We start from the raw sequence: 24,973 nt of genomic DNA on the forward strand, positions 1-24,973 counted from the left end.
GTAGTTCGTCGCACTGAACATAACACTAACAATAGCATCCTCCACACTAACCTTTTGCCTTCTGTCCATGAAGGGGGTTTGCTGTGGCCTGCAGGACTATGGCAACCAGTGCAGGTCAGTGGCAGGTAGGCTTTCTTGACTGTTCTCTTGCTACTTGCTGCAACTTTCCCAGATTTTCTCACTGGGACTATTGGGAATTTGATCTGGAATGTAAGAGTTTATACAATGTGGAGTGGAATGCAAGAAAAGGAACCCAAGGTGTGAAAAAGGAGGCAGCTTGCTACTGGATAAACAATGAGTTGACAGTTACTGGAGAACTGGAATAATACACAAAAAAGTACTGCAGGAATTCAGCAGGCCCTGCAGCAACCATGGAAAGCAACAGACAGTCAACCTTTCAGGCCTGAGCCAAGTTGAGATAAATGCCCGAGTAAGAAGTTGGTGGCAGGGTATGGAACCAGGGGGGAGTGGATAGGGGAGGGAAGGGAAAGGGGGGAGGAGCACAGGCCCGCTACTGCTTTGAGGTGGTTACAAACTGCTGCTTCCTTTCCCCTCATCCTGTTTTCCAGTTGATTTTAGTTCCAGCCTAAGCAGGCCTGCTTGCTATTGACAGCACTGCATCTTCAGAAATGGCAGCAACCTCTCATCTTTTTCTCTGGCAATGCTGCAGGGCAGACCCATCATACTGAGGTATCCTGGAGATTCACCACCCTTGCACTCTCCTCTGGGAGCACCAATTCCTGAATTTCTAACGCAGGGTTTAGAAATGTATCCCAGAAATAGTAGTACTGGCTCACCAGTGCAGAGCTAACCCTGACTGCAGTGGAATTTACCTCCGTAAAGAGTGTCAAGGTTAGTGTAGCAATTAGGTCAATTCTATTACAGCACCTACGATCCAGGTTCGAATCCAGAACTGTCTGTAAGAAGTCTATACATTCTCTTTGTGTCCACATGGGTTTCCTCCGGATGGTCCAGTATCCCCTCATATTCTAAAGGCATACTAGATTAAGTAAATTTGTCACATGGGTGGCATGGGCTCATGGGTCAGAAGGCCCTGTTCCTGTTCTAGATCTTTAAATTTAAAAAAAGTGAAGTGGAATACTGAAAATATAGAAAAAAAACTCCAATGAATGTAGAGCATTACAACAGTACCCAACTAAAGGAAGTAGTTAACCAGTTTGAATCAAACTTCAGCAACATTAGAACTGTACTCCACAAATGATGATACTGTACCACAGTTATAGCAGAATGGTATTTGAATGCAGGCAACACCTGTGTTCCAAGAGGTACTGGTGGGGAGAGGAGGTTATGTTCTGCATGAATTGATTGTATTTATGATTTTATGTCACACTAAAGCTGTATCATCTGTTCATATATCTTGAAAGTCGAATTGAAATAAATAATGTATTTAACTTTTTATCATAGATTTTGTGAGTGAATTTTGTTCTGTATCTCAAATTACTGAGTAAAGATTTGTGAATTTTGTAAGGGTCAATTTCTGTTAACCAAATAGCTATAGCATGGGAATCCCTGTATAATGGAACTATATCACAGCCTCATTAGAAATGTACGCCAATTTTGGTGGAAGGACAACCTGGCAACAGTAGAAATCTTCCATGGCAAATAAAAGTAATATCCCAAATGAAAATCACCACCCACTGTCCTTAATCATAGTGGAGCAGCAACTTTGCAATGTGCAACTCGTGTCAGTAAGCATAGAACAAGCCTCTTCAGCCTACTGACACATGCTGACCAGCAAACACCCATTTACACTAATCCTATTTGATTTTCCTCACATTCCTATCAACTCCCACACTCGACCCCCAGATTCTACCACTTACTCATGCACTAGGAGCAACCAACTGTAACCAATTAATTGACCATCCTTCACACCTTCGGGATACAAGAAGAAACTGATACATCAAGAGGAAATCCATCAGCCATCGAAGATTATGAACCTGTGGAATTCTCTATCAGAAAAGGCAGCAGTGGCCAAGTAATTATATTCCAAGAAATAAAGTGCTATAGAGACAAGGAGGGAACAGGGTATTGAAAGTTGAAGAGCAGCTATGATCATGACAAATGGTGGAGCAGTTCTGAAAGGCCGAAGAGCCTATTTCTGTTCCTATTTCTATATTTCTAAAGGATTATAACATTGCCGAATGGGAATATTTCTGAACTGACGAAACCAAACCATTGAAGCTACAATAGAAAGAGAGCACCTCAAAAATAAAAAAAAAAATCTCCTCAGCAATGGTGAATCTCTTAAACAGATATAGACTGCCCTCAATCTGAACAATTAAAGAATTTCATTACACTATTGGATCTGTAGCCTAGCTGTATCCTAGCAACAATAAATGAACACCAACTAATGGTAAAACAGTATTTTGGTGAAGTACAACTGTAACCTAACAGCAATGTAAATAATCCCCAGCAATGATGAACTTATATTCTAGTGATGGGAGAACTGTACAGCATTAATAGTGGAATTCTAAAGATTTTGAATAACTGAAGATCTGTAACCCAGCAACAGTCAAATTAACAACAAAGGGTCTTTGACCTGAAATGTTAACTCTGTTTCTCTTCCCACAGATGTGGCCTGACTGCTAACTATTTTCATCATATTTAATTTTAATTTTAAACTCAATCAACCCTAATACATCAACAGGAGATCTTTACTGCAATACTGATGAATTATACTGCAAAAACAGTAGGATGTTGAATAGCGAATGAAAATGTGGGAACACTACCAAACACTGTCCATGGCCTTTTTTAACCTCACCTCTGTCAAGAAAGGAATTATGAATTCCTCAAAGTTGGTTGTCTTCAAAATTCATCACCATCATCCATCTGTTTCACTATATTGTACAAGCTATGATCCCTGCCACCATTTCCCCAATCCTCTTCTCAATCTTCCTCACTGGGATACTGCATCTTGCAGTAATAATCCCTTATATTGAAATCTGTTCACCCTCCAGTCCAGAATTGTAGTCAATTCAACCTGAGTTACAGTGTATAGATGGCATTTGTATACTTCCAAACTGAATTACAAACTGTTGTTGATTCCTTCAAGGAAACTTTGTATTAAACACCTGGGAGACAAAAGTCCTCCACACTCAGCCAGCTCTAAAGGAGAGGTTACATTTTCCTCATACTCAATACCAGACCTCAGAGACCAGCATTATTCTAAGCCCTATTACAGTAAGCCATTTCTCAAGCCAGGTCCTGAAGCAGGGTTTCAACATGAAACATCAACTCCCCATTTTCCTCTATAGGTGCTTCCTGACTTGCTGAGTTACTCCAGCTGTTTGTCCTTTTTTACTCTAGATTCTAGTATCTGCAGTCTCTTGTTTCTTCACGACAACAACAGAACCTTTCTCAGACAAAATCAGTGTCAGAAAAGACTGCCCAATACTTCTCTCAATGTCAGGATGAGCAGCCCCTCTGACAAAAGAAAGAGTCAGCGTTTATGTCAAGCATACAGGTTCAGCTAGTATTCATGAGTGAAACATGAAAGTCTGCAGATACTGTGATTGGAGTAAAAACAAACTGTTGTTGGAGGAACTCAGCTTTTTAGCTTCTATTATGTTTTTTACACAGCCACTGCATTCCAGGAAATTATTTCCAAATTCCCAGTCTGTGTAAAAAGATTGGAACAGAAATGAGTGACTCATTCCCATTCCAATATTTTACCTGCATCACCACTAGACATTGTGGACTGCTGCAGTCTAAACTGAACTGCAGGCGGTCTGCAACAATGGGCTAATGAATACGACATAATGGTGACATCAACCCGCGCCCAGCCTACTTAAGTACCACACTTAGTTGAAACGCAGCGATATCTGTACACTAGTTGTTCTGTCTGAACAGCCACTCCGGAAGGTAAGTGTGAAAATTGACAATGGAAAAATAATGTTGTATGTAAAAAAAACATAAAAAGGAGACTATATTGCTGATGTTTCAGGCCTGAGGCCTTCTTCAAGGATTCTTGTTCATGGCTTATTGTGTATGAGTAGCTGCAATTTGTCATGACTGTACTTGGTGTACAATCAATCGGTGTGGTTTGTTTATAGGCACAACTCTATACAGATGGAGACTATGTGTATAGGTAATGATTAATGTTTACCAGCAGGCACAAAGTGCATAACCAGAATGAAGTACACACACTATCTCCTAGAGTTTACGAGCAGAGCCCAAGCAGCTGATGAGTAAGACATGCTTATTGGAAGTGAGATCAACAGACTGATTGGAAGTAAACATTCACTCAGTTGAGCAATGAGAATGGCTTGCCTTTGTATCAGAGAGGGAGGGGAAGAAACATGAGAGTCACTGTTTGAAATGAAGTCATGTAACAAAACCTTTAAGATCACATCCAGTCAGAGTCAACAATACCTGGTTACTGGCCTGGGTTCCTGAAGAACCTGCGCCTCCACCAGAAGACTGCATGATCAGGACCCCAAAAGTGGATGAAAAGGGTTACATCATCTGGGGGTCTGACATAAACTCACCTCCCAGCCAAAAGAGATGACAATGCTTGGCCTGGTTACCCAGCAAGGGCTGAGAGATTGACCCGTCTACAGCCCAGCTCTCTTATTCTGCTTTCTTTTGTGTGTTCTGCACCCAGTTTTGAGAATTCAGCCTCCCACAGAGAGCTCTGGATGTGAACTGGCACTGCACATTGCTGTAAAGACCTGCTGAGTTTCTCCAGTATTGTGTTTTTGCTGTAAAGCTTCTGCATGACGACATTCATCAGGACAATCAGCCTTTTTGTTTCTGACAGTGGTCTCCCAGCCTATGTTGCTACACAGAACTCTCAGTGACCCCAAAGCTGTTTACTGAAAAATGGGTTGATCTGATGCCATTGGTTCTGAAAAATGAAGTGAGGAGGGAGTTTGGAGGGGTCAGAGGTCACCAAATAGCTACGGTTCGTGAACGTTCGCTCATAACTGGGGAAGGGGGAGGGAGTAATGATCAAAGATCTTGTGTTTGGAGAGATCAACTCCTGCTGTTCACTTTCACAGTTGTCTGAATCTGCAATCCTCTCACAACAGAACACCCTTGAAGGCGAGAGACTGACACTTCACTGGGATAAGTACGATTTTTTAAAGCATTTTCCAGCTGTTTTTGTGTGGTACGTTTGTGTTTAGATGGTGTGAGGAATATGAGAATACATCGTTTGGGTCACTTTGTGACGGAATCCCACTGTTCCTGGGAGAGATGGCCAGGGCTCAGCATCAGGATCCCAGCTCTGTGAGAGCAGACAGGCAAGGTAATAATTTGATTAGAGCATTCATACAGGGCTTTGAACAAGCATCTTACCATTCCATAATACACTGACAGGGAAAGAAAAAGTCAAAGCAGGGTCACACTGAACCAGGACAGCGTACCAGGGTCACATTGACCCTTGACAGAGAAAACCAGAGTCACACTGATTCAGAGCAGAGTACAAAGATTCAACTGACCAAGGACAGAGAATACAAAGTCAGACTGTTCTAGGTCCAAGATTACAAGGGTCACACTAACCTGTGACAGACAGTACTAAGGTCACGCTAATCTAGGACATTGAGTGCCAGGGTCACATTGAGCCAGGACAGAGAGTACAAGGGTCACCTTGACCAGAGGCAGAGAACCAAGGTCACATTGACCCAGGTCAGAGCGTAAGTATAAGGTCACGCTGACCCAGGAAAGAGTATCAGGTCACAATGGACCCAGATCAGAGAGTATGCATCAGGGTCACACTGACCCAGGTCAGAGCACAAGTCTAAGGGTCATGCTGACCCAGGAAAGAGTATCAGGATCACAATGTACCCAGATCAAAGAGTATGTATCAGGGTCACATTGACCTAGGTCAGAGAGTATACCACAGTCACACTGACAGGGAGAGAGTACCAAGATCATACTGACCTCAGAAAGTGTGCCAGAGTTACACAGAAGATTAATTGCACTGACCCAGGACAAAGCCTTAATATCAGTGTCACACTGAACCAGAACTGACAGTATTGATTTTTGGTGATCTGCAGTTGGTTGTGCAGTTAACAGTGTCGGGTGTAGAGGGAAGCTTTGAACTATTTTGGACAAAGAGCCCAATAAGCAAGTGCAGGAGCATGCTAATCAGCTCCTCAAGCAATATTTATGACTGATCTAATCTCAACCTCAACACCACTTACCTGTTTTCTCCATGCCCCTGACTCTTTTATGGTTCAAATGTCTGTCATTCTCTGAATACATTCATGACTCCATATCTCTCAATGGTAGAGAGCTCTTATTCTTCTAAGCTCCAATGCTTTGTACCAACCTCCCTTGTTAATCCTATCATCCCAAGAATCACCCTAGTGTAGTTTCTCTGCACTACCTCCATAAAGGATGATTATATCCTTCTTTAAATATCGACAATAAGGTAGGAAGCTATACTCCAGGTGAGGTCATGCCAATGCTCTGTTAAGCTGCTTCATACTTTTAGACACTGCACACCTTGTTAAAGGCCAACTTTCCATATTCCTTCCTGTTTACTTTGACTTCCGTGCACAAGAAATTCCAGCTCTCACCACAGTAACACAATATTTTGTAATCTTGATTGTGTTGCACTGAATAATGGCAAATAAGTAGTGTGGGTAATGCATTTGGTCAGGGAATATACAATAAATGGGAGAATATTTAATGTAATGGTAAAACAGAGGAATCTCAAAGTGTATGTTTCTATGTCTTTGTCGATAACACGACAGGACACTAGGTGGTTAAAGAAAAAAATGGAAATTTCTTCTTTTATTAACTAAGGTACAGTATATAAAAGAGGAGAGGTTGTGTTAGAACTGTAGAACACTCTAGTTAGACCACAGTTTAAGTACTGCTTAAAATTCAGGTCATCACTTTGCAACCAAAATATAATTGCACTGATGAGAATGCAGAATAGACTTGAAAGGAATTTGCCAGGATTGGAAAATTGAAGCCATGAGGAATAATTAGATTAATAGAAGTAGTTGTTCTTGGAAGTGCAAAAGAAAATTGTAAGGAGTCTATTAAAGTTTATTGGAAGAATTCACTTTCCTCAGTTGTGGAATCAAACTTTAGGAATATAGATGTAAAGTAATTGGTAGAAGGATTGGGGAGGAAATTAATTAAAATTATTTCATGTAGTGAGTGATGGTGGGAGTTTGGAACTCTGTCTGGAAGAGCATAGCCCAAATTCTTAATATCAGCAACAAAACTATTTAACCTAATTTTAAAGGCCAGTCTCATCTTATTAGACATTCCATTTATTTCATCAATTCCCTTTCTCATCTTCTCTGCTACTTTAAACTAATTTGTTTTCTCTCCTTTCCATTTCTGAAATATCCCAGACCTGTGTGACAGATTATGTTATATTTTATATTATGTATAGATATGTTTTAAAGGAGATAAATTGTGGCAGGTTTTTTTTAGTTTAGGTCACATACAGAAACAAGCCCCTCAAAATAGATCGCCAGAATAAAATGCCAGAGCTCTGCTCAAGCCAGACAGTCCAGGCTCCAGGTGCCTTTGTAAAAACTTTGAAGAATGCCTATAAGGACTTTACAAGTAGGTGTTAATTGGACATGTTGTGGAGGAATGGATTATTGTTTTGGAAAGCAAAAGATGAACAAACTCAGAAGATTGGGTCCACTGCTGCAGTCTGAGGGTCATGTAGTTTTTTCTAAGAGAGAATTGAGTTCTACAGTTCAGCAGCAGCAGCTGGGACTGGAACAGGACAAGCTGGCAAGTTTGTGGAAAAAAACCATTTTGAAGATAGGTTCAGCCTGCTCAAAGCCCATGTGGTCCATACAAGAGGAGATGGCTGGCTGTATAATGTTTCACTTGAAATAAGAGAAACAGGAAAAAGTAACTCTGTGGTGACCTGAAAGAAAGGTTATATCTGGAAAACCCTGATGGATTGTGATATAGTACACACCTATCACCAATGTATATAGTTACAGTATCTAGAGTATGTAATGACTGTGCTTACAGCGATTGGCTGAGAGCTTAGCCACACCTACTGTCTGGGCCTTAAAGGGTTGTGTCCCTAGCCAGGTCAGATCATTCCGGTCTGGTCAGCCACCTGTGAAGAGCTCCTGTCTTTTGCTAATAAAAGCCTTGGTTTGGATCAACAAGTCTTTGGTTCTTTCGACGAGCTCTACATGGGGCAAGTTTCTTCAGCAAGACACTGAAGTGGCTGATCAGAAGGAATCAGTTGTGGGTGTTCAAAGAGCAACAAATCTCTCTCTCTAAAAACCGACAAGAACCTTCCTGAGTGGTAACCATTCACCTTTCAAGCACCAAAGCCTGGTGAAATTTATAAATGTTAAATTCTGTGCACAGTATAAGAATTACCTGATACCAGTAAACTTTGGAGGGATGAGAAGTGAGATTGGACTTTGAATCAAAGAACTTTTCTGAACTTACATGTGCGCTTGGAATTAGAAGGGGGTTAAGTAAGTTAATAGTAATGTTAAAGTTTGATCCTGTTTTCAAGTTTAAAGATAATTAAAAGCAACTTTTGTTTAAGTAACCATTTGTCTTGGTGAATTTCTATCGCAGCTAGGTTTTTGGGTCCTCTGGACTCATAACACCTGAAACATTCATTGTTTATTTTTCCATGGATGCAGTCTGGCCCTAGAATGTCTTAAGCATTTTTTGTTTTTATTTCCGATACCAACATTTGCTCTTTTTTAATTTTTTTTTCACTCACTGACTCTAACTTTGACCCTAATAATTAACCTGTTACCCCTCTGCTCTCAGAATCTTACCATCAATCATCATTCCTGTTCTTGATGACTCCACTGCTAACCATTCAACCATGTACTTACTGACCCAATACACAGGGTCGGCATCATGGGGGGGGGGGGGGGGGTGGGGTTGGGCATGCATGGGCCATGCCTCCCCAAATGAGTTATTGTGCCCCTTCCTACCCTCCTGAGAGCTATTGTGGACATCCAAGGAACTTGCACCTGTTTCTTCCACAACTGGAACACCCATCCTCCTTCCTCTCAATTATACAATGCCAACACCAAGGCAAGGTCTTGCGAGACCTTCTTGTTGGTGTTTATTTTGACATTGGCCAACCCTGCCATAGGCTCTATTTTCCATAAATATGCCACTGCTCCCCTACGGTTACACTAATGCCCTCTATTATATTTGTTCTGTGGCCAACTGTGCTAATACTCCTGTATTTGCTGACAATAACCTATGACGTCATCATCTTTGTGTATGTAGATCTGCATTGGCTCTTGGTAAACAATACTTGAGGTGTAAAGTTCTTTTCATATTTTCTGCATCTTTCAAAGCTTTGCCATCTTCTCTGATTCTTAACCTCCACTCACTTCTCTAATAATCCTAGCTTGATCAATATTGATTTTATTCATTCTATCATTACCAGTAAACCTGAAATTCCTTCTGTACAAAATGCTTGAGGGGCCAAAAGTCTCCTGTTCTTGAGTTTAAAAAAAAACTTGAGAGTCTGAGTTGCCGCTTCCTATTCCTGTATAACAGAGTAAAAGGCCTGTTTCTGTGATGAATAGTCTTCTCTCATTTCTATGTATGGAATAGGAGGGGCTGAATGGTTTCCTGAATGAAGATTCAATGAGTGGGGAAGAATTCCTTCAGCAGAGGAAACAGGGCTGGCTGGCCTGGACAATTACCATGGAGGATACAGTTGCTCTTTGTCCTGCCTATGTCTATTGCTAATGTCTTGAGGGTTTTAAGATGCCACTTCCTTGCCCTGCAGGTACATTGGGAGATGATGGCTTGCTGGGTCTCTGGCTTGTTACTCCTGATGGGTTTGAGTATCGCAACGAGCTTCAATCCTGGATGCCGCATCCGCATCACTGAGAGGGGCCTGACAATGAGTAAGATCTCACAGCCTTTGCTCACAACAGGGCTGTTTATCACTAAATAAACAGAGTTTACTTTGTGATCAATTAAAGTGAAAGTTAGTTGAAATGACTGAATGTTAGAAGGATCTGTAGAATGGGAGGTTGCACACGCTAACCAGTAGCTGCAAGTGATGAGCTGTTATCAGGAGGGGATCTCACATGATGGTAATGCCCACCATTCTTTGGTACAATAGATTAAGGGAAACCTAACTGCATCTCAGGACTTGTCCATTTGGAAATACATACAAGCAGCACACATGGAAATATGCATGTACTTCTTTCTTTCTTTGGCTTGGCTTCGCGGACGAAGATTTATGGAGGGGGTAAAAGTCCACGTCAGCTGCAGGCTCGTTTGTGGCTGACCAGTCCGATGCGGGACAGGCAGACACGGTTGCAGCGGCTGCAGGGGAAAATTAGTTGGTTGGGGTTGGGTGTTGGGTTTTTCCTCCTTTGCCTTTTGTCAGTGAGGTGGGCTCTGCGGTCTTCTTCAAAGGAGGTTGCTGCCCGCCAAACTGTGAGGCGCCAAGATGCACGGTTTGAGGTGATATCAGCCCACTGGCGGTGGTCAATGTGGCAGGCACCAAGAGATTTCTTTAGGCAGTCCTTGTACCTCTTCTTTGGTGCACCTCTGTCACGGTGGGTGGCCAGTGGAGAGCTCGCCATATAACACGATCTTGGGAAGGCGATGGTCCTCCATTCTGGAGACGTGACCCACCCAGCGCAGCTGGATCTTCAGCAGCGTGGACTCGATGCTGTCGACCTCTGCCATCTCGAGTACTTCGACGTTAGGGATGAAAGCGCTCCAATGGATGTTGAGGATGGAGCGGAGACAACGCTGGTGGAAGCGTTCTAGGAGCCGTAGGTGATGCCGGTAGAGGACCCATGATTCGGATCCGAACAGGAGTGTGGGTATGACAACGGCTCTGTATACGCTTATCTTTGTGAGGTTTTTCAGTTGGTTGTTTTTCCAGACTCTTTTGTGTAGTCTTCCAAAGGCGCTATTTGCCTTGGCGAGTCTGTTGTCTATCTCGTTGTCGATCCTTGCATCTGATGAAATGGTGCAGCCGAGATAGGTAAACTGGTTGACCGTTTTGAGTTTTGTGTGCCCGATGGAGATGTGGGGGGGGCTGGCTGATGGAGGACCTCAGTTTTCTTCAGGCTGACTTCCAGGCCAAACATTTTGGCAGTTTCCGCAAAGCAGGACGTCAAGCGCTGAAGAGCTGGCTCTGAATGGGCAACTAAAGCGGCCAGCTCTTCATGCATGTACATGAACATACTATAAGCACAACCTCTTGACAGATGGATACTCTATAAACAAACATACAGATCCTGTATACATAAGGATAGTTTTTGCGCACTTATATAGATTGTTCCTGATAACACACACACATCCTTTTGACTTGAACATAATACCCGTGCATAATGAACATTTATCAATCTAGTAACACGATCATGACAAATATCTAACCAATCATCCTCAGAAAAAGTAGTTAATATCCTTTTCCCATTTAATCTTGGATCTATCCCATCCCTTTTTTTCCATACTTCCCTGTAATATTTGGGACATCAATGAAATGTATCCCTTCTTTGGTACAGTCACAACAAAAGATTCAAATTTAGTCAAATCATGTTTCTACCAAATATTTGTTTAACTAGAGATCGAAGTTGATAATAAATAAAGATTTCTCACATTTGATTAAAAGATAAAAATTGACCTTCTTTAAAACAATACCCCAAGTTTTTTATACCTTTTGATTTCCAGTGTAATAAGTATTGATTATACATTGAAAAAGGAATAAGTTGGTTATTATATAACGGTGTTAGTCAGTAATTTACCCTTAAAATCTATCATTCTATTTTTCCTCATCCATAACTTCCTTAAATGTTTTAGTATAGGCACATTATATTGTTGTAATAAATTTAAATTCCACCGAAACAAAAATTGATGTGTTTCAAATTCAGAAATATTTGCCATCTCAATTTTAGCCCAACTAGGTTAATTATAATTTTTTACATCAATTGTATTTAACACCTGAAAAGTTTAAAAAAAAAAATATGGTTTTAGTGAATCAGATTCTTGTTTTAGGTGCAGTAATTCGGTTGGAACTTTTTTTCATGTTGTTTGCTTAGCAATCTTTTTGGAAAGCAATTCAATTGTTTTTGAACATCTGTATAAGATTAAAATACTTCTAGATCCGACAATATTTTTGTTGGGTAAGTTGAAGCCTTTGAAAGATTTGGGATTAAATAGATTTCAGATTGCTTTTGTATATTTAGCTTTATCTGTAGCGAAAAAATGTATAGCAAGTACATGGAAAAATGCTAATATGATTGATATTAATAGATGGCATAATGAGATGAAAACTTGTTTGGTAATGGAAAAAATTACATGTTTTACATGATAATTATTCTTTTTTTCTTAATAAGTGGTTTTTATATTTAGAATATTTACATTTAGATTTATCTTGATTAGATTTTAGTAAATATATTTTGGTTTTCTTTTTTTCTTTGGTTTTCTTTTTTTCTTTGGCTCTCTTAAAGAGAGCTGGCTGAGAGGGGGAAGGGGGTTTTCTTTTTTTTATATAGGAAAAAATAATTATCATTCAATATATGTATTTTTTTAATTGTATGTAATAACTTTGATGAATGAATAAATAAAGTTATATTAAAAAAACATAATACCCCTATATACACACAAATATAGCATTTTAAGTACACGCACATTGATCAATGTCAAGAAGGAAAGTTTCCATTGCTTGAAGTCATAGCAAACAAAATGCAAAAATAAAGATATTGTAGTTTTTGAAAGCTAGTGATCACCCCTCACAATTACCCTAGGTAAGTTTCTCAAGCTGATGATAAACTTCCAACAGCGATACTGCACAATATTGTGCTGTGTACCATGTACGGGCACTATAGTTTACTCAATAAGGTTTCTATGTCACCAGGCTCAAACACCTGGTAAGGTTAGGGCAGCAAGCACATGGAAACTTCATCAGCCCATGAATATCCCCACGTCATGCTAACTTAGAAGAAGATTTTTGATTTTCCATAAATATCCTGGCAATAATTTGTTAATGGCTTCAGTCTTAAGACTGTTGTGCTTCCCAGAGCTTCACCAGCACCATCTCCTGGGCAGTTGGAGATTTGTGACCCTTGTATCCTCAAAAAGAGGAACAAAAAACAGCAGTCATCATACATATTTTCTCCCCCATTTTGCAGCAGTGGCCACACATCACTGAAAAGTTAACTGGTTGCAAGATGTTTGGTATATCTTAAGGTCATGAAAGGAGATTCACAAGTACAAGTTCTTTAGCTTCACATGTACAATCACATCACACTCAAGCACTCACATATACGTGCACATTGACACCATCATATTATACATCATGCTCACGTGATCATGTACACGGGTGGCACATATGCACAATACACTCACATTGCAAAGATATACATACACAAATTCATGTATGCATTGAATGGCAGTATAACCTACACTATTCCTAGCCAGTTGATACAAATATGAACAAAAGTTGGGGCAGATCTTGGAGGAAATACAAGCTATGCTGACTAAAACCACATCTGAACATTCTTCTTTCTTTATAGTTCAGTATGAAGGACTGAAGTTTGTTGCTGAAGAGGTTGAAAATATCACAATTTTGGATCTTTCTGGGAAAGAGGGTCCATTCCATTATTCCATTAGTGGGTGAGTGTTTTCTAGGAGCTGGCTGCTATTTGCTTGTGGACCAGGATCACTGAGTTCTGTATTTTGATATCTCACAGGGTGAAGATCACTCAACTGAATATATCTAATGCCACCCTCAGCTTCCAACATGATGCTGGTCTACTCTTTGAAATGAAGAAAGCATCCATCAGCATCACCTTCCAGAGGAAAATGATGTACTGGTTGTTGTGAGTCCTCTTCATTCTTGTCTTGTCCTTCTTGACCTGTACTGTTCTGTTGCTTTGTATATCTCACTTCTGGTTCACCTGCTTGCATTGTGAAATATGAATCTCTGCTATGTCTCACCATTGCATTGACAGTCACCAACTCTCTCTACTGTTAAAGGTCAGAATTCTATTTCTCCTTTAGCCTCCAGAAGCAGGAAGTGAGCCAAGGGCATCTGCTGCCTTTGCAAAGTAGTCCACACTACTTTAGAAATCAGAGCTCCCATTCGAAATCCATAAATTCTCCTGAACAAGATGAGAAAATATTCTCAATGAACAGTTGATGGTAGACCAGCTGTCAGACAGTCCCAACAATGCTGATAACACACATTTATCCTTGGAGCTTCCTCTCATCTAGTCAAATTCATGTTGTTGCATGTGAGATCTTATTATGTGCGGGTAGTTTGATTTCAGGGTTTCTAATGAATATTATTAAGGAGGGGGGACCCTCCTTAATGACCTGAATCATTAGTGGAGGTATTGGGTTGTGTCTGGGGCCAGCAGGAATGTGCAAGGATAAAGATGTTATTCACAGGACTATGGACGATGTGATGATGACAGGAGGGGAATGACTGAGGGTCAATGGTGGAGTGGATGTGATTTGGCATGATCAGTGTTTGGAGATGAAATGACCAGAAATCACCAATGTGACTGGTGTGAAGTGGGTAGGGCAACCACTGGTCATGCTGTTAGCAAATGTCAAGTAGATAGTGTGGTGGGGGAGAAGATAGCAAACTATTGGTTGATGCGTGACCAATATACTGGCTTGGAGTGAGGTCACATTGAATTGTAACATGGCAAGAGGACAGGGTTATCACCAAAGGCCTTTGAAGGATGAAATGGTGGGTAACCAAAGTTAAAATTGTTTAGGAGTTGGGGTTGCCCAGAACTCAGATAATAATGAGGAATCATTGTCAATAAAAGTTTAAAGTAAAAACATAATGCTGGAGAATCTCAGCAGGTCAAAGGTTAAAAAAAAAGTTAACGTTGGTCAGGGATCAAGGGGTGATCAGGAAATTGGTCAAGAAACTGATGATTGGGCAGGGACATGGTGGTCAGGAGTTGAGTTGATGAGGGGCAGTGACCAGGGGATGTAATTGGAGCTTGATTTGCCAGTACTAAAATATTTTTGTATTATTCCAGTCAGGACATTGGTCAGATTAATGCCTCTGCTGAAGGAGTCAACATCTGGACTCTGCTACATCTGTCCAAGAGTAATTCTGGGCAGATGAAGATAAGCAAGGTGTCCTGCAAAGCCTCCATTGCCAGAATGAATGCAAGGTTTAATGGCAATTTCAGGTAAAAATGTATTTTTATCGTGAGGCACGGTATGTTTGATAACAGTTGTCGTGGGAAACTATTGACTTAGAACCCAGGAAACTTGCCTTGCACCCACCACATTAGCATGAGTGTTATTTTCCACACCTGCATAATCCCAATCCCAATGGGTGGCACAGTTAGTGCAGTGGTTTGTGTGATGTCATTACAGTGCCAATGACTCAAGTTCAAATCCATCATTATTTGTAAGGAGTTTGTATCTTTTTCCTATGACTTGAATGGGTTTAATCTGGGTGGTCTGGTTTTCTCCCACCCTCCAAAACATATGGGGTTAGTAGGTTAATTTGGTGTAATTTGGCAGCATGGGTCTCATGGGCCAGAAGGGCTTTCTACTGTTCTGTATCGTTAACATTAAAAATTGAATTAATCCATCTTGGTTCCCAGAGAAGAAAATTAGAATAGAAATAAAATGGTCCCTCAAGACATAAGGTCATATTCACTCTTGATAAAAGTGAAGTAATGCCAATGAATACAGTAAATTATACACAGTGTAAAAAAAAAAGAATCCCCTTTTAAATGACAGGTACAGGCAATATGTTATTTAGGCATCAGAATAAATAATAATTTAAATCAGCCATTAATGAAAAAATACAAGAAGATAGAGAAATGGAAAGACTTGCGAATAACTCTAATAGGGAGAGTAAACTGTATCAAAATTAATATATTTCCACAATTGCAATATTTATTTCAAACGCTACCTATTCCTGTAATGGGAATTTTTTCAAAAATTGAATAAATTGATCAGAAAATTTCTACGGAAAGGTAAGAAACCAAGAATAGCCTTGGAAAAACTGATAGGGACATATAAACAAGGGGGATTGCAGTTGCCAAATTTAAAAAAAATACTGTAGGGCTGCCCAATTAAGATTCTTGTCAGATTTTTATAATGTAGGCGAAAAGCCAGCCTGGCTGAGGATGGAACTATATAAACTAGGGGAAAGTGTTTCAGAACATGTGCTTTACAAGTGGAATGAGAAGTTAGTGCAACATTATAGTTTACCAATTCTACATCATATATTAAAAATATGGAGTAGGATACATTTAGAGCAAAAGTTAATAAACTATCAAATACCAAAAATGTTGCTATAACAAAACCAATTAATACCTTTTACAATGAATAACATATATTTTAAGGAATGGTCAAGAAAAGGAATAACAAGAATAAAAAAAACTTTTCTGGCAATAACTACTAACATTTGAACAGCTAAAAGATAAATATGGAATATCACATGGTTCAATATTTTCATACTATCAATTCAAAATATATTTAAAAGAAAAGCTGGGAATTGATCTAAAGTTGCCAGAGGGTAGTAGCTTGGAATATATAATCACAAACACTATGATAATTAAAAAGTTTATTACAAATATGTATATTAAATTACAAGACAAAGGAAAAGATGAGACAATAGATGGAGCCAAATACCATTAGGAAAATGATTTAAACATACAAATAAGTAATGAAACCTGGAAGGAATTATGTGTGGGCTCTATGACAAATACAATAAATTCCCAGTCTTGAACGATACTATATAATTGGCTTCACAGATTATACGTTACAACTCAAAAATTAAAAGAATAGAACCCAACAGTATCTGATAAGTGCTTTCGCTGTAAACAAGAAATTGTACAATGGTACATTCAGTTTGGACATATACAAAAGTGAAAACATTTTGGGAGGATTTAAATTCAATACTAGATCAAATTACAAACAAGATACCAAAAGACCCAGAAATTTTTTTGTTAAGCAATATAAAAGACAAAGAGTTAAAATTAAATTTAAGCGAATTCCAAACGATCTATCAAGATTGCTTTAGTGGCAGCTAAAAAATGCATAATCCTAACTTGGAAAATGGAAACACTCCTGAAAATACAGCAGTGGCTCACAGAAATGTACGAATGTATTCCATTAGAGAAAATCACATACAATTTAAGAGAAAATTATGCACAATATGAACAAATTTGGGACCCATATATAAACTTTATTGGTAACCGCAACCTCGGGCCTCCAGCTCTTAACAAGAAAGAGTATTCATAAGGATAAAATGAATCACATAATATTTAAAAGACATGCTCCCTTTTCTTTTTTATTTTCTTTTTCGGTTCTGTTTTTTCTTCTCTCTATAGTTATTGGGGGGTGGGTGGAAGGGAGAGAGGGGTTGGGGAGAAAATGGAAAAAGTCACTACGTATGTATACATACAAAGTTTGTATAAATATTGTTAGAGATTGGTTATAATGTGGTGTATTAAATAAAATAATTTTTAAAAAGACATATTCACTCTTTAATATCCCTTATTCCACTATTCCCTGAAAAAATACCTAAAATTCTTTGTATTGAACATTGCCTGAGGACCCACAGCTTTTCAGCTACATTATTCCAATAGTCCCTTTCACACTGCCGATTCAGTGTGGGTTAACCAGCAAATTTAGCAGATTTGTTCCGGGTAATAGTGCGGTGCAAAACGTCCCAATCTGACAAAGCAAGTAAAATTTGATTGGGCTCTGACACTTGGTGGGGGAAAGTGCAGAGCCCGGCTAAGTTAACTCACTTCTGTCAGTGTGAAAGCAAAACCTGCTCTCTAATTATCACCACTGAAGGTGGGGACCTCCCCTTAAAATGTCGGGTTGCCAATTAACAAGGTAAATCACGGGGCAGTGGGAAAGAATGAAGTATGCCCAATAAGTTTTCCTGCTTCCTAGGAAGGTTGGCAGTGTGGAAGGGGCAAGGATTCACAATGCCTTCTTTAAGCTAGTCCTAAATAGCTGACTCCTTAGCTTCAAACTTGAATGCTTCTTTCAGGGTTTTATATGTGTCAAGTGTCTGTTCTTCTAAATTCAATTAAATAGAGGCAATTTTATCAAGGTCCTTCTCAGGACAGCTTCCCTCATCCAAGATTGAGCCTATTGGCACCTGGTACATCCTTCCTAAGGTAAGGAGATGAAAATTCCAAATACTCTCCAGAAGTTAACTAAACCTCCCAGCAGCTAAAATTGAACTGCCAAAATTGCAAGGAGAGGAACAAAACAAACTAATAAAACCATTTGAAATAGAGGAAGAACAGGATATATTTAAAAAGCTGCTGAACAATAAAACACCAGGAGAGGGTGGATTTCCAATAGAATTTTATAAAACATTTAAAGAGTTATTAATTCCTCCTCTCCTGGAAGTAATGAACCAGATAGAAGAAACACAAAACTTGCCAGATTCATGTAAGACAGCAGTAATACCAAAGACGGGCAAGGATCCACTAACACCAACATCATATAGACCAATATCTCTACTTAACTCAGACTATAAGATAATAGCGAAATTATTAGCAAACAGATTGGCTGATTGTGTAACTAAAATAGTAAAACAAGATCAAACTGGATTTATTAAGAAAAGACGAACAGCGGACAATGTCTGGAAACTTATTAATCTAATTCACGCAGTTCAAGGAAATAAGAAACCAACAGTGGCTGTTGCTCTAGACGCAGAAAAAGCCTTTGACAGAGTAGAGTGGAATTACTTATTTAAAGTATTACAGAAATTCAAACTACCAGAAAAATATATAAATTGGATTAAAGCATTGTACAATGGACCATTGGCGAAGGTAACAGTAAATGGATATGTATCGAGTCACTTCCAATTAAGTAGGTCAACTAGACAGGGATGGCCACTATCCCCCTCACTGTTTGCCTTAGCAATAGAACCTTTGGCAGAACTGATAAGAATAGAAAATAAAATAAAAGGGATAAAAATAAAGGAGAAGGAGTATAAAATCAGTTTATTTGCAGATGACATCATAGTATACCTAACAGAACTAGAAGTATCAGTAAAAGAATTACATAAGAAATTGAAGGAATATGGAGAAATATCAGGGTACAAGATCAATGCAATTAAAAGTGAAGTGATGCCAATGAGTAATGCAGATTATACAGAATTTAAAAAGAATCACCATTTAAATGGCAAGCACAAGCAATCCGATACCAAGGGATCAGGTTAGATAATAACTTAAGCCATTTGTACAAACTAAATTATCAGCCACTAATAAAGAAATTGCAGAAAGACTTAGAACAATGGAAAGAATTACTGCTAACGTTGATAAGGAGGGTAAACTGCATTAAAATGAACGTGTTCCCAAAGATACAATACTTGTTTCAAACATTACCAATTCCCTTAACAGAAAAATTCTTTAAGGAACTAAAGAGAATAAGGAAATTCTTGTGGAAAGGGAGGAATCCAAGGGTAGCATTAGATAAATTAACAGAGAGGTATAATCAAGGTGGTTTACAGTTAGCAAATTTTAGAAATTATTATAGAGCTGCACAATTAAGGTATTTATCAGATTTTTACCAGACAAGAGAAAATCCAGACTGGACTAAGACAGAACTAGATAAAATAGGGGAAAAAGGTACCGGAACATATACTTTATAAGTGGGATGAAAAGCTGGTGCAATATAAAAACTCACCAGTACTGCATCTTTTACTTAATACATGGAAGAAGATCCATTTAGAAAGGAAAAAAAGGAATTATCAAATACCAAAATTACTAATGACGCAAAATCCGCTAATCCCTTTCACAATAGACAACCTTTCCTTTTGAGAATGGGAGAGAAAAGGAATCAAAAGAATAGAAAACTGTTTTTTGGGAAATAATTTATTAACATTTGAACAGATAAAGTACAAATATGGAACAACTCATGGTACAATGTTTGCATATCATCAATTGAAATTGTATTTAAAGGATAAATTGGGAAACATCTTGAGATTACCTGAAGGAAGCAGCTTTGAATACGTGATCACAGACACAATGATAATCAAAAGATTTATTACCAACATGTACATTAAGCTGCAAGATAAGGAAAATGAAATAAACTATAAACCTAAGCAGAAGTGGGAAAAGGATCTAAGCATAAAGATAAAAAGTGAAGTATGAGAAAAGTTATGTTCTGGAACTATGAAGAATACAATAAACACAAGGTTACGCATGATACAGTTTAATTGGTTACACAGCTTTTATATCACTCCTCAAAAAATTTTTTAAAAATGGGATTCAACAGTATCAGATAGATGTTTTCGCTGTAAGAAGGAAATGGGAACAACATTACATGCAACTTGGGCATGTACGAAAGTAAATACATTTTGGGAAGAATTAAATCAGATACTAAATAAAATTACAAAAAATAACATACCAAAAAAACCAGAGCTATTTCTTTTAAGTAACGTAAGAAGTAGAAAATCAGGCCTCAAATTGGATAAAGTGAAAAAAAACATTCATTATGATAGCCTTAGCGATAGCAAAAAAATGTATAATGTCAACTTGGAAAATGGAAGAGACCATGAGTATACAGCAATGGTACATGGAAATGAATAAATGTATTAATTGGGAAAAAATAACATAATTTAAAAAAATAAAGTCACAATATTTGAACAAATTTGGGAACCATACATGGAACATATCAGAGAGAGCTTGCCAATGACCTCCATCCCCTAAAATGAGAATGAAAATGATAAGAAGACAAAATGACTAGGTTCAGTGTGGAAAAAATAGATGACGCATTTTTCTTGTATATGTTGAATGTTTATGGGTATTGGAGGGGGTGGGTTGAGGGGAGGGAGGGAAGGGGGGGGAAATAAAGGGGAGAAAAGACCACTGTGTAAACTTAATATTTTGGTTGATATGGTTCACAGTGTGAAAATTTTTTTTTTTAAAGTAAGGAAAGTTGGGATAGAACTTCAGGGAAGTGTTGGCGGAAGATAGAAAGTGTGTACCATACATACATACATACCAGTGGAAAATAGAAAAGTTTAACACCATTCATCCCAACCCTAGAGATGATAGAAAACGAGACACACCTACATCAACCTACAGAAAGATATAGAAATTGCAAGACTTCCAAGCCAACACAAGTGAGGGCAGAAAATGTGACATATAATCTTTAAACTGGTCAAATTCACACATAACTAAATTTTTCAGGACATTGAATCTAATAAAGCAACTGGAAATTCCAATTTGGGTATATGGGGAAAACAAATGACAGATGAAATACAATATCAACAACTGTGGAGAAATCCTCGTGTCCACATTAGGACTGCTACAATTGCAAGATATTGGTGGGTGTTTGTGTACAGTCTTAGGTCTCGTTTTAATCCCATCTTCTTGCTGATTGATGCTAAAACAATGATTGTTTATACATGATATTTCCCTGAAATGTGCAAACTATCATTGGTCCCTCTCTAAGGTTGCAGCTAATTTGTTAAATTCATCCTAATGTTTTTTTTTCACAGAGGCTTTTATGAAATGTTCTCAACAATTCTAACAACTGGTTTGCGCTTTCTCATAAACCAGCAGGTAATTCTTAATCCCTACACATTTGTCATTTTTTAAATTATTTTTCAGGGTAGATTCATTGCCTGTTCCTAATTGGATGGTAGTGAGCTGCCTTTATGAACCCTGTAATCCCACAGAACTGTTGGGGAGGGAGTTCTAGGATTTAGACCCAGTAATGATGAAGGAAAGCAATATATTTCCAAATCAGAATGGTGCATTAGTTGAAAGGGAACTTCCAGGTAATAATGTTTTCCTGTACCCACTCTCCTTGTGCTTCTTGATGGTAGATGACATGGATTTGAGAGGTGTCACTGGAGTAGCCTAAGAGAATAACTGTAATTTTAGATGGTATATACTGCAGCTTTGGGACACCAGTGAGACAGAGAATTATAGGGTGGTGAATAAAGTGCCAATCAAATGGCCCACATCTGAATGGTGTCAAGATTCTTGATCATTCATGAACCATATCAGGACAAGTTTCCATAGTATTCCCACTGCAAATCATTCCAAGGTGGAAAGGAGGATTCCACCTGTTGAGCAAGGCGAGTGTCAAGCCAACCTTGGAATGATTTGCAGTGGGAATATTATGAAACTTGGTGGCTGATGGAATAGAGGTCTCCCCTGGTGTGTTTCAGTGCTATGACCATTCAAGAAACTTGACACCGTTCAGAAGGTTGTGAAACAAGAACATCAACAGACACTGTGATTGTAGTTAATACGCAAAAATGCTGGAGAAACTCAGCAGGCCCTGAAGCATACGTAGGAGGCAAAGTTATATTACCAATTCAGGCCCAGGCTTGATCGCACCTCCCCTGCACCTACCTCCAGCACCCTATTTTGATGTCATGACCATGTCATGGACACAACTCCAAGCGTTATAAAGTACAAAGCCTTAACGTTTCTCCATTGAGGGGCTCGTACCTGAGGCAGCACCACGGGCTAGACTCAACTTTATTGGAGCCAACAATAATTATTGTTCCTCCCCCACCTGTAGATCACAGTGCAATATCTCCCCTCAAAAAACATGCCCTTCTAATTGGATCTTTATTTCTGAGCTGGTGCTCTGTGACTCAGAGTTCACTTCCTGGAAAAGGAAAGGACCTTGAGAGGTTTAGGTAATGTTCACCTGCAAGTGCTCCATTCTAGCACCAACCATGTCTTATAAATGTAGAGAGAACTCTGGTAATGCATTTGACTTCTTGTTCTAAAACTGAGCTGAATCTATTTGGAAAACCAGACTGTTCCTTGATTCAGAGACATTAAGTTATGGTCTATGGATATTAAACATGATACAGCATGTTAGTGCAAGGGTTTAGTTGCTCTATGAATTCTGAGTATGTGGTTACTTTGTCATTAAGTAGATATTTTGTGCCTAATAGGGGCACTCCTAGCAAACACTGATTGAAAGTATTAAAGGAGAAATTACTCTCTGGGCATTGAGTTCCAGCGAAATTAATTGAACTATTTTAAAATTGTGAAGGAGAAGAAATGTTGTATTTTCTATCTGAATAATCCCCCTTTCTCTGCTCTTGCAGATTTGCCCAACTTTAGAGCATTCAGCGCTGGTGCTGCTGAACTCACTGCTGGAGACTGTACCAGGTGAGTATGAGTTGAGTGAATGTGGATGCATTATGGTTCCACCCTTTACCAAGAGCAGGGGCTAAACTGGAATGGGACAAATAGTTTTCTCTGGAGTTTGTTGGCATTCTCACCTGTGCTTTCCCTTGGATTAAAAGCTGCCAGCAGTTGAATGCATTAGGGGAATTTGTTGATAATAAAGCACCCAGTCGAGTGTGTGGCTCCTGATTCCAGACTGTGGGGAGTAATGTTTACAATGTGGATAGCCATGTTCTGGTGATGAACTGCATGCTACCTGATGCACTATCAATAACTCCAAAGTTACCTGACTGAAAGGCTTTTATCACCATAAACAGAAGAAGGAGCTCATGTTGCTGACCCAAGCTTGTTCTGGGGGAGGGGTTATGGCATCGCCACCTTTATTAGGGGAATCAAGGGGGAGGAGCCACAGGTACAATCAGCAAGGGGCAGGCCAGCTATACACATACAGGCAGTATTAACAGTGGTTCCACTTCACCACCCTGCAGACACTTGTGAGCTCTGTGTTCCAGGGAACAAAAAGGCATCCACCACCAGACTTCCAGTGATACATTGGTTCATTTTCCTCTTTTGTTCAGAAGGATAAAATAGAGAAAGTAGTCATTTCAACTGCCAAATATATGCATTTGCTCCATGTAAAAAATGGGTATTGATTGTCACTGGGAGGATATTTCTGAGAAGTGCAGAAAATGGATTAGGGAAGCTAAAGGAAATGAGAAAAGTACAGTGATGGTGTCTGTCACAATTCCCTTCAATAGGTACTGATATCACCTATCTGTGACTCTAATTCATCAACTCACAGCAGCAGAGTGTCTATATCTTTGTGCCCAAGCACAGATTCATATGAGGAAAATCTCCTCATTCCCAGAATTTCAGCAGTGGACTTCCAGCTCTCTGCAGTGAGCAAAAGCTTTGGTCATGCCCTTTAATTGATGATGAGCATCCCAATAGAATTACACCTCCAGTTTAACATCTGCTATATTTGAATAATGACATTATTCACTGAAGTAAGAGTGGCAGCCATTTTGTGTTCAACCAGCACCCACAATCACCATGGAGCCCAAAGACCAGATCATGATAGTTACAGAAAGTATTGATTTCTCCCAGTGATGATCTGTGCAACACACCAGAATTTATAATTTCCAAGTGAAAATGGTGAACGTCCTGAAGCTTAAAGCACCAGGTTAGGGTTAGAGCCTGGTTTTCAAACTAGAAACCTGCAGATGTGCACGTGGGTTTCTGAACTGAAAACTGATAGGTGGCAATGAAACCGTCTGAACCTGTGTTACATGATGTTCCATCACTGAACACTCAATCTGAATAGTTCAGTTGAACAGACCCAGGTTCCTGAACTGTAGGAGTCCGGCAGAGTTATGCCCAAGCTCCCATGACTAAATATTTCTATTACCACATCCATATTTCAAATTTTCTAATGACATATATTGAAGCCATTTCAAGACTACACCAGCTCACACAGAAATCCCATTTTCACCACTAATTTTCCATGTAACCTATTCTCTCAACATTTACATTGACTGACTCCAGATTCATGCACCCATCTTGATTTGAGTAATTTACAGATTTCAGATTTATTGTCAGAGTACATACATGATATCACATACAACCTGAGATTCCTTTTTCCTGCAGGCGAGCCAGAAGAATTACCACTCATTGGTAGTGCAACAAATAAACTGTACTCAGCGTAAAACATAAACAAAGAATTGTGAACATAACAAATGTAAACAAACTCTGCACTACAGAGAGAACAAAAAGAAAATCAATAAAGTGCAAAAGTCAAAGTCCTTGTATGAATCTCTGATTGAGTTTGTCGCTGAGTAGTCTGATGGTGGAGGGGTAACAGCTGTATCTGAGCC

At 39.1% G+C, this 24,973-nt stretch overlaps 1 protein-coding gene across 7 annotated transcripts in view; it reads left to right on the forward strand.

The window, feature by feature from the left end:
• The first annotated feature begins 3,754 nt into the window (after positions 1-3,754).
• Positions 3,755-24,973, forward strand: part of pltp (phospholipid transfer protein) — a 52,618-nt gene continuing 31,399 nt past the window's right edge. For 3 of the 7 annotated variants that reach the window (XM_069884713.1, XM_069884715.1, XM_069884716.1), the window contains exons 1-7: positions 4,933-5,092; positions 9,737-9,857; positions 13,491-13,590; positions 13,668-13,796; positions 14,976-15,131; positions 21,440-21,503; positions 23,018-23,081. In XM_069884713.1, coding sequence (XP_069740814.1) covers positions 9,749-9,857; positions 13,491-13,590; positions 13,668-13,796; positions 14,976-15,131; positions 21,440-21,503; positions 23,018-23,081 — 622 coding nt within the window. In that variant the 5' untranslated portion in view covers positions 4,933-5,092; positions 9,737-9,748. Of the gene's footprint in view, positions 3,883-4,931; positions 5,093-9,736; positions 9,858-13,490; positions 13,591-13,667; positions 13,797-14,975; positions 15,132-21,439; positions 21,504-23,017; positions 23,082-24,973 lie in introns of those variants that run through there. The other 4 variants (XM_069884714.1, XM_069884718.1, XR_011340046.1 and 1 more) reach the window with 4 other exon arrangements.

Source organism: Narcine bancroftii, chromosome 6 (assembly GCF_036971445.1).
Source record: "Narcine bancroftii isolate sNarBan1 chromosome 6, sNarBan1.hap1, whole genome shotgun sequence".
Classification (NCBI taxonomy): Eukaryota; Metazoa; Chordata; class Chondrichthyes; order Torpediniformes; family Narcinidae; genus Narcine; species Narcine bancroftii.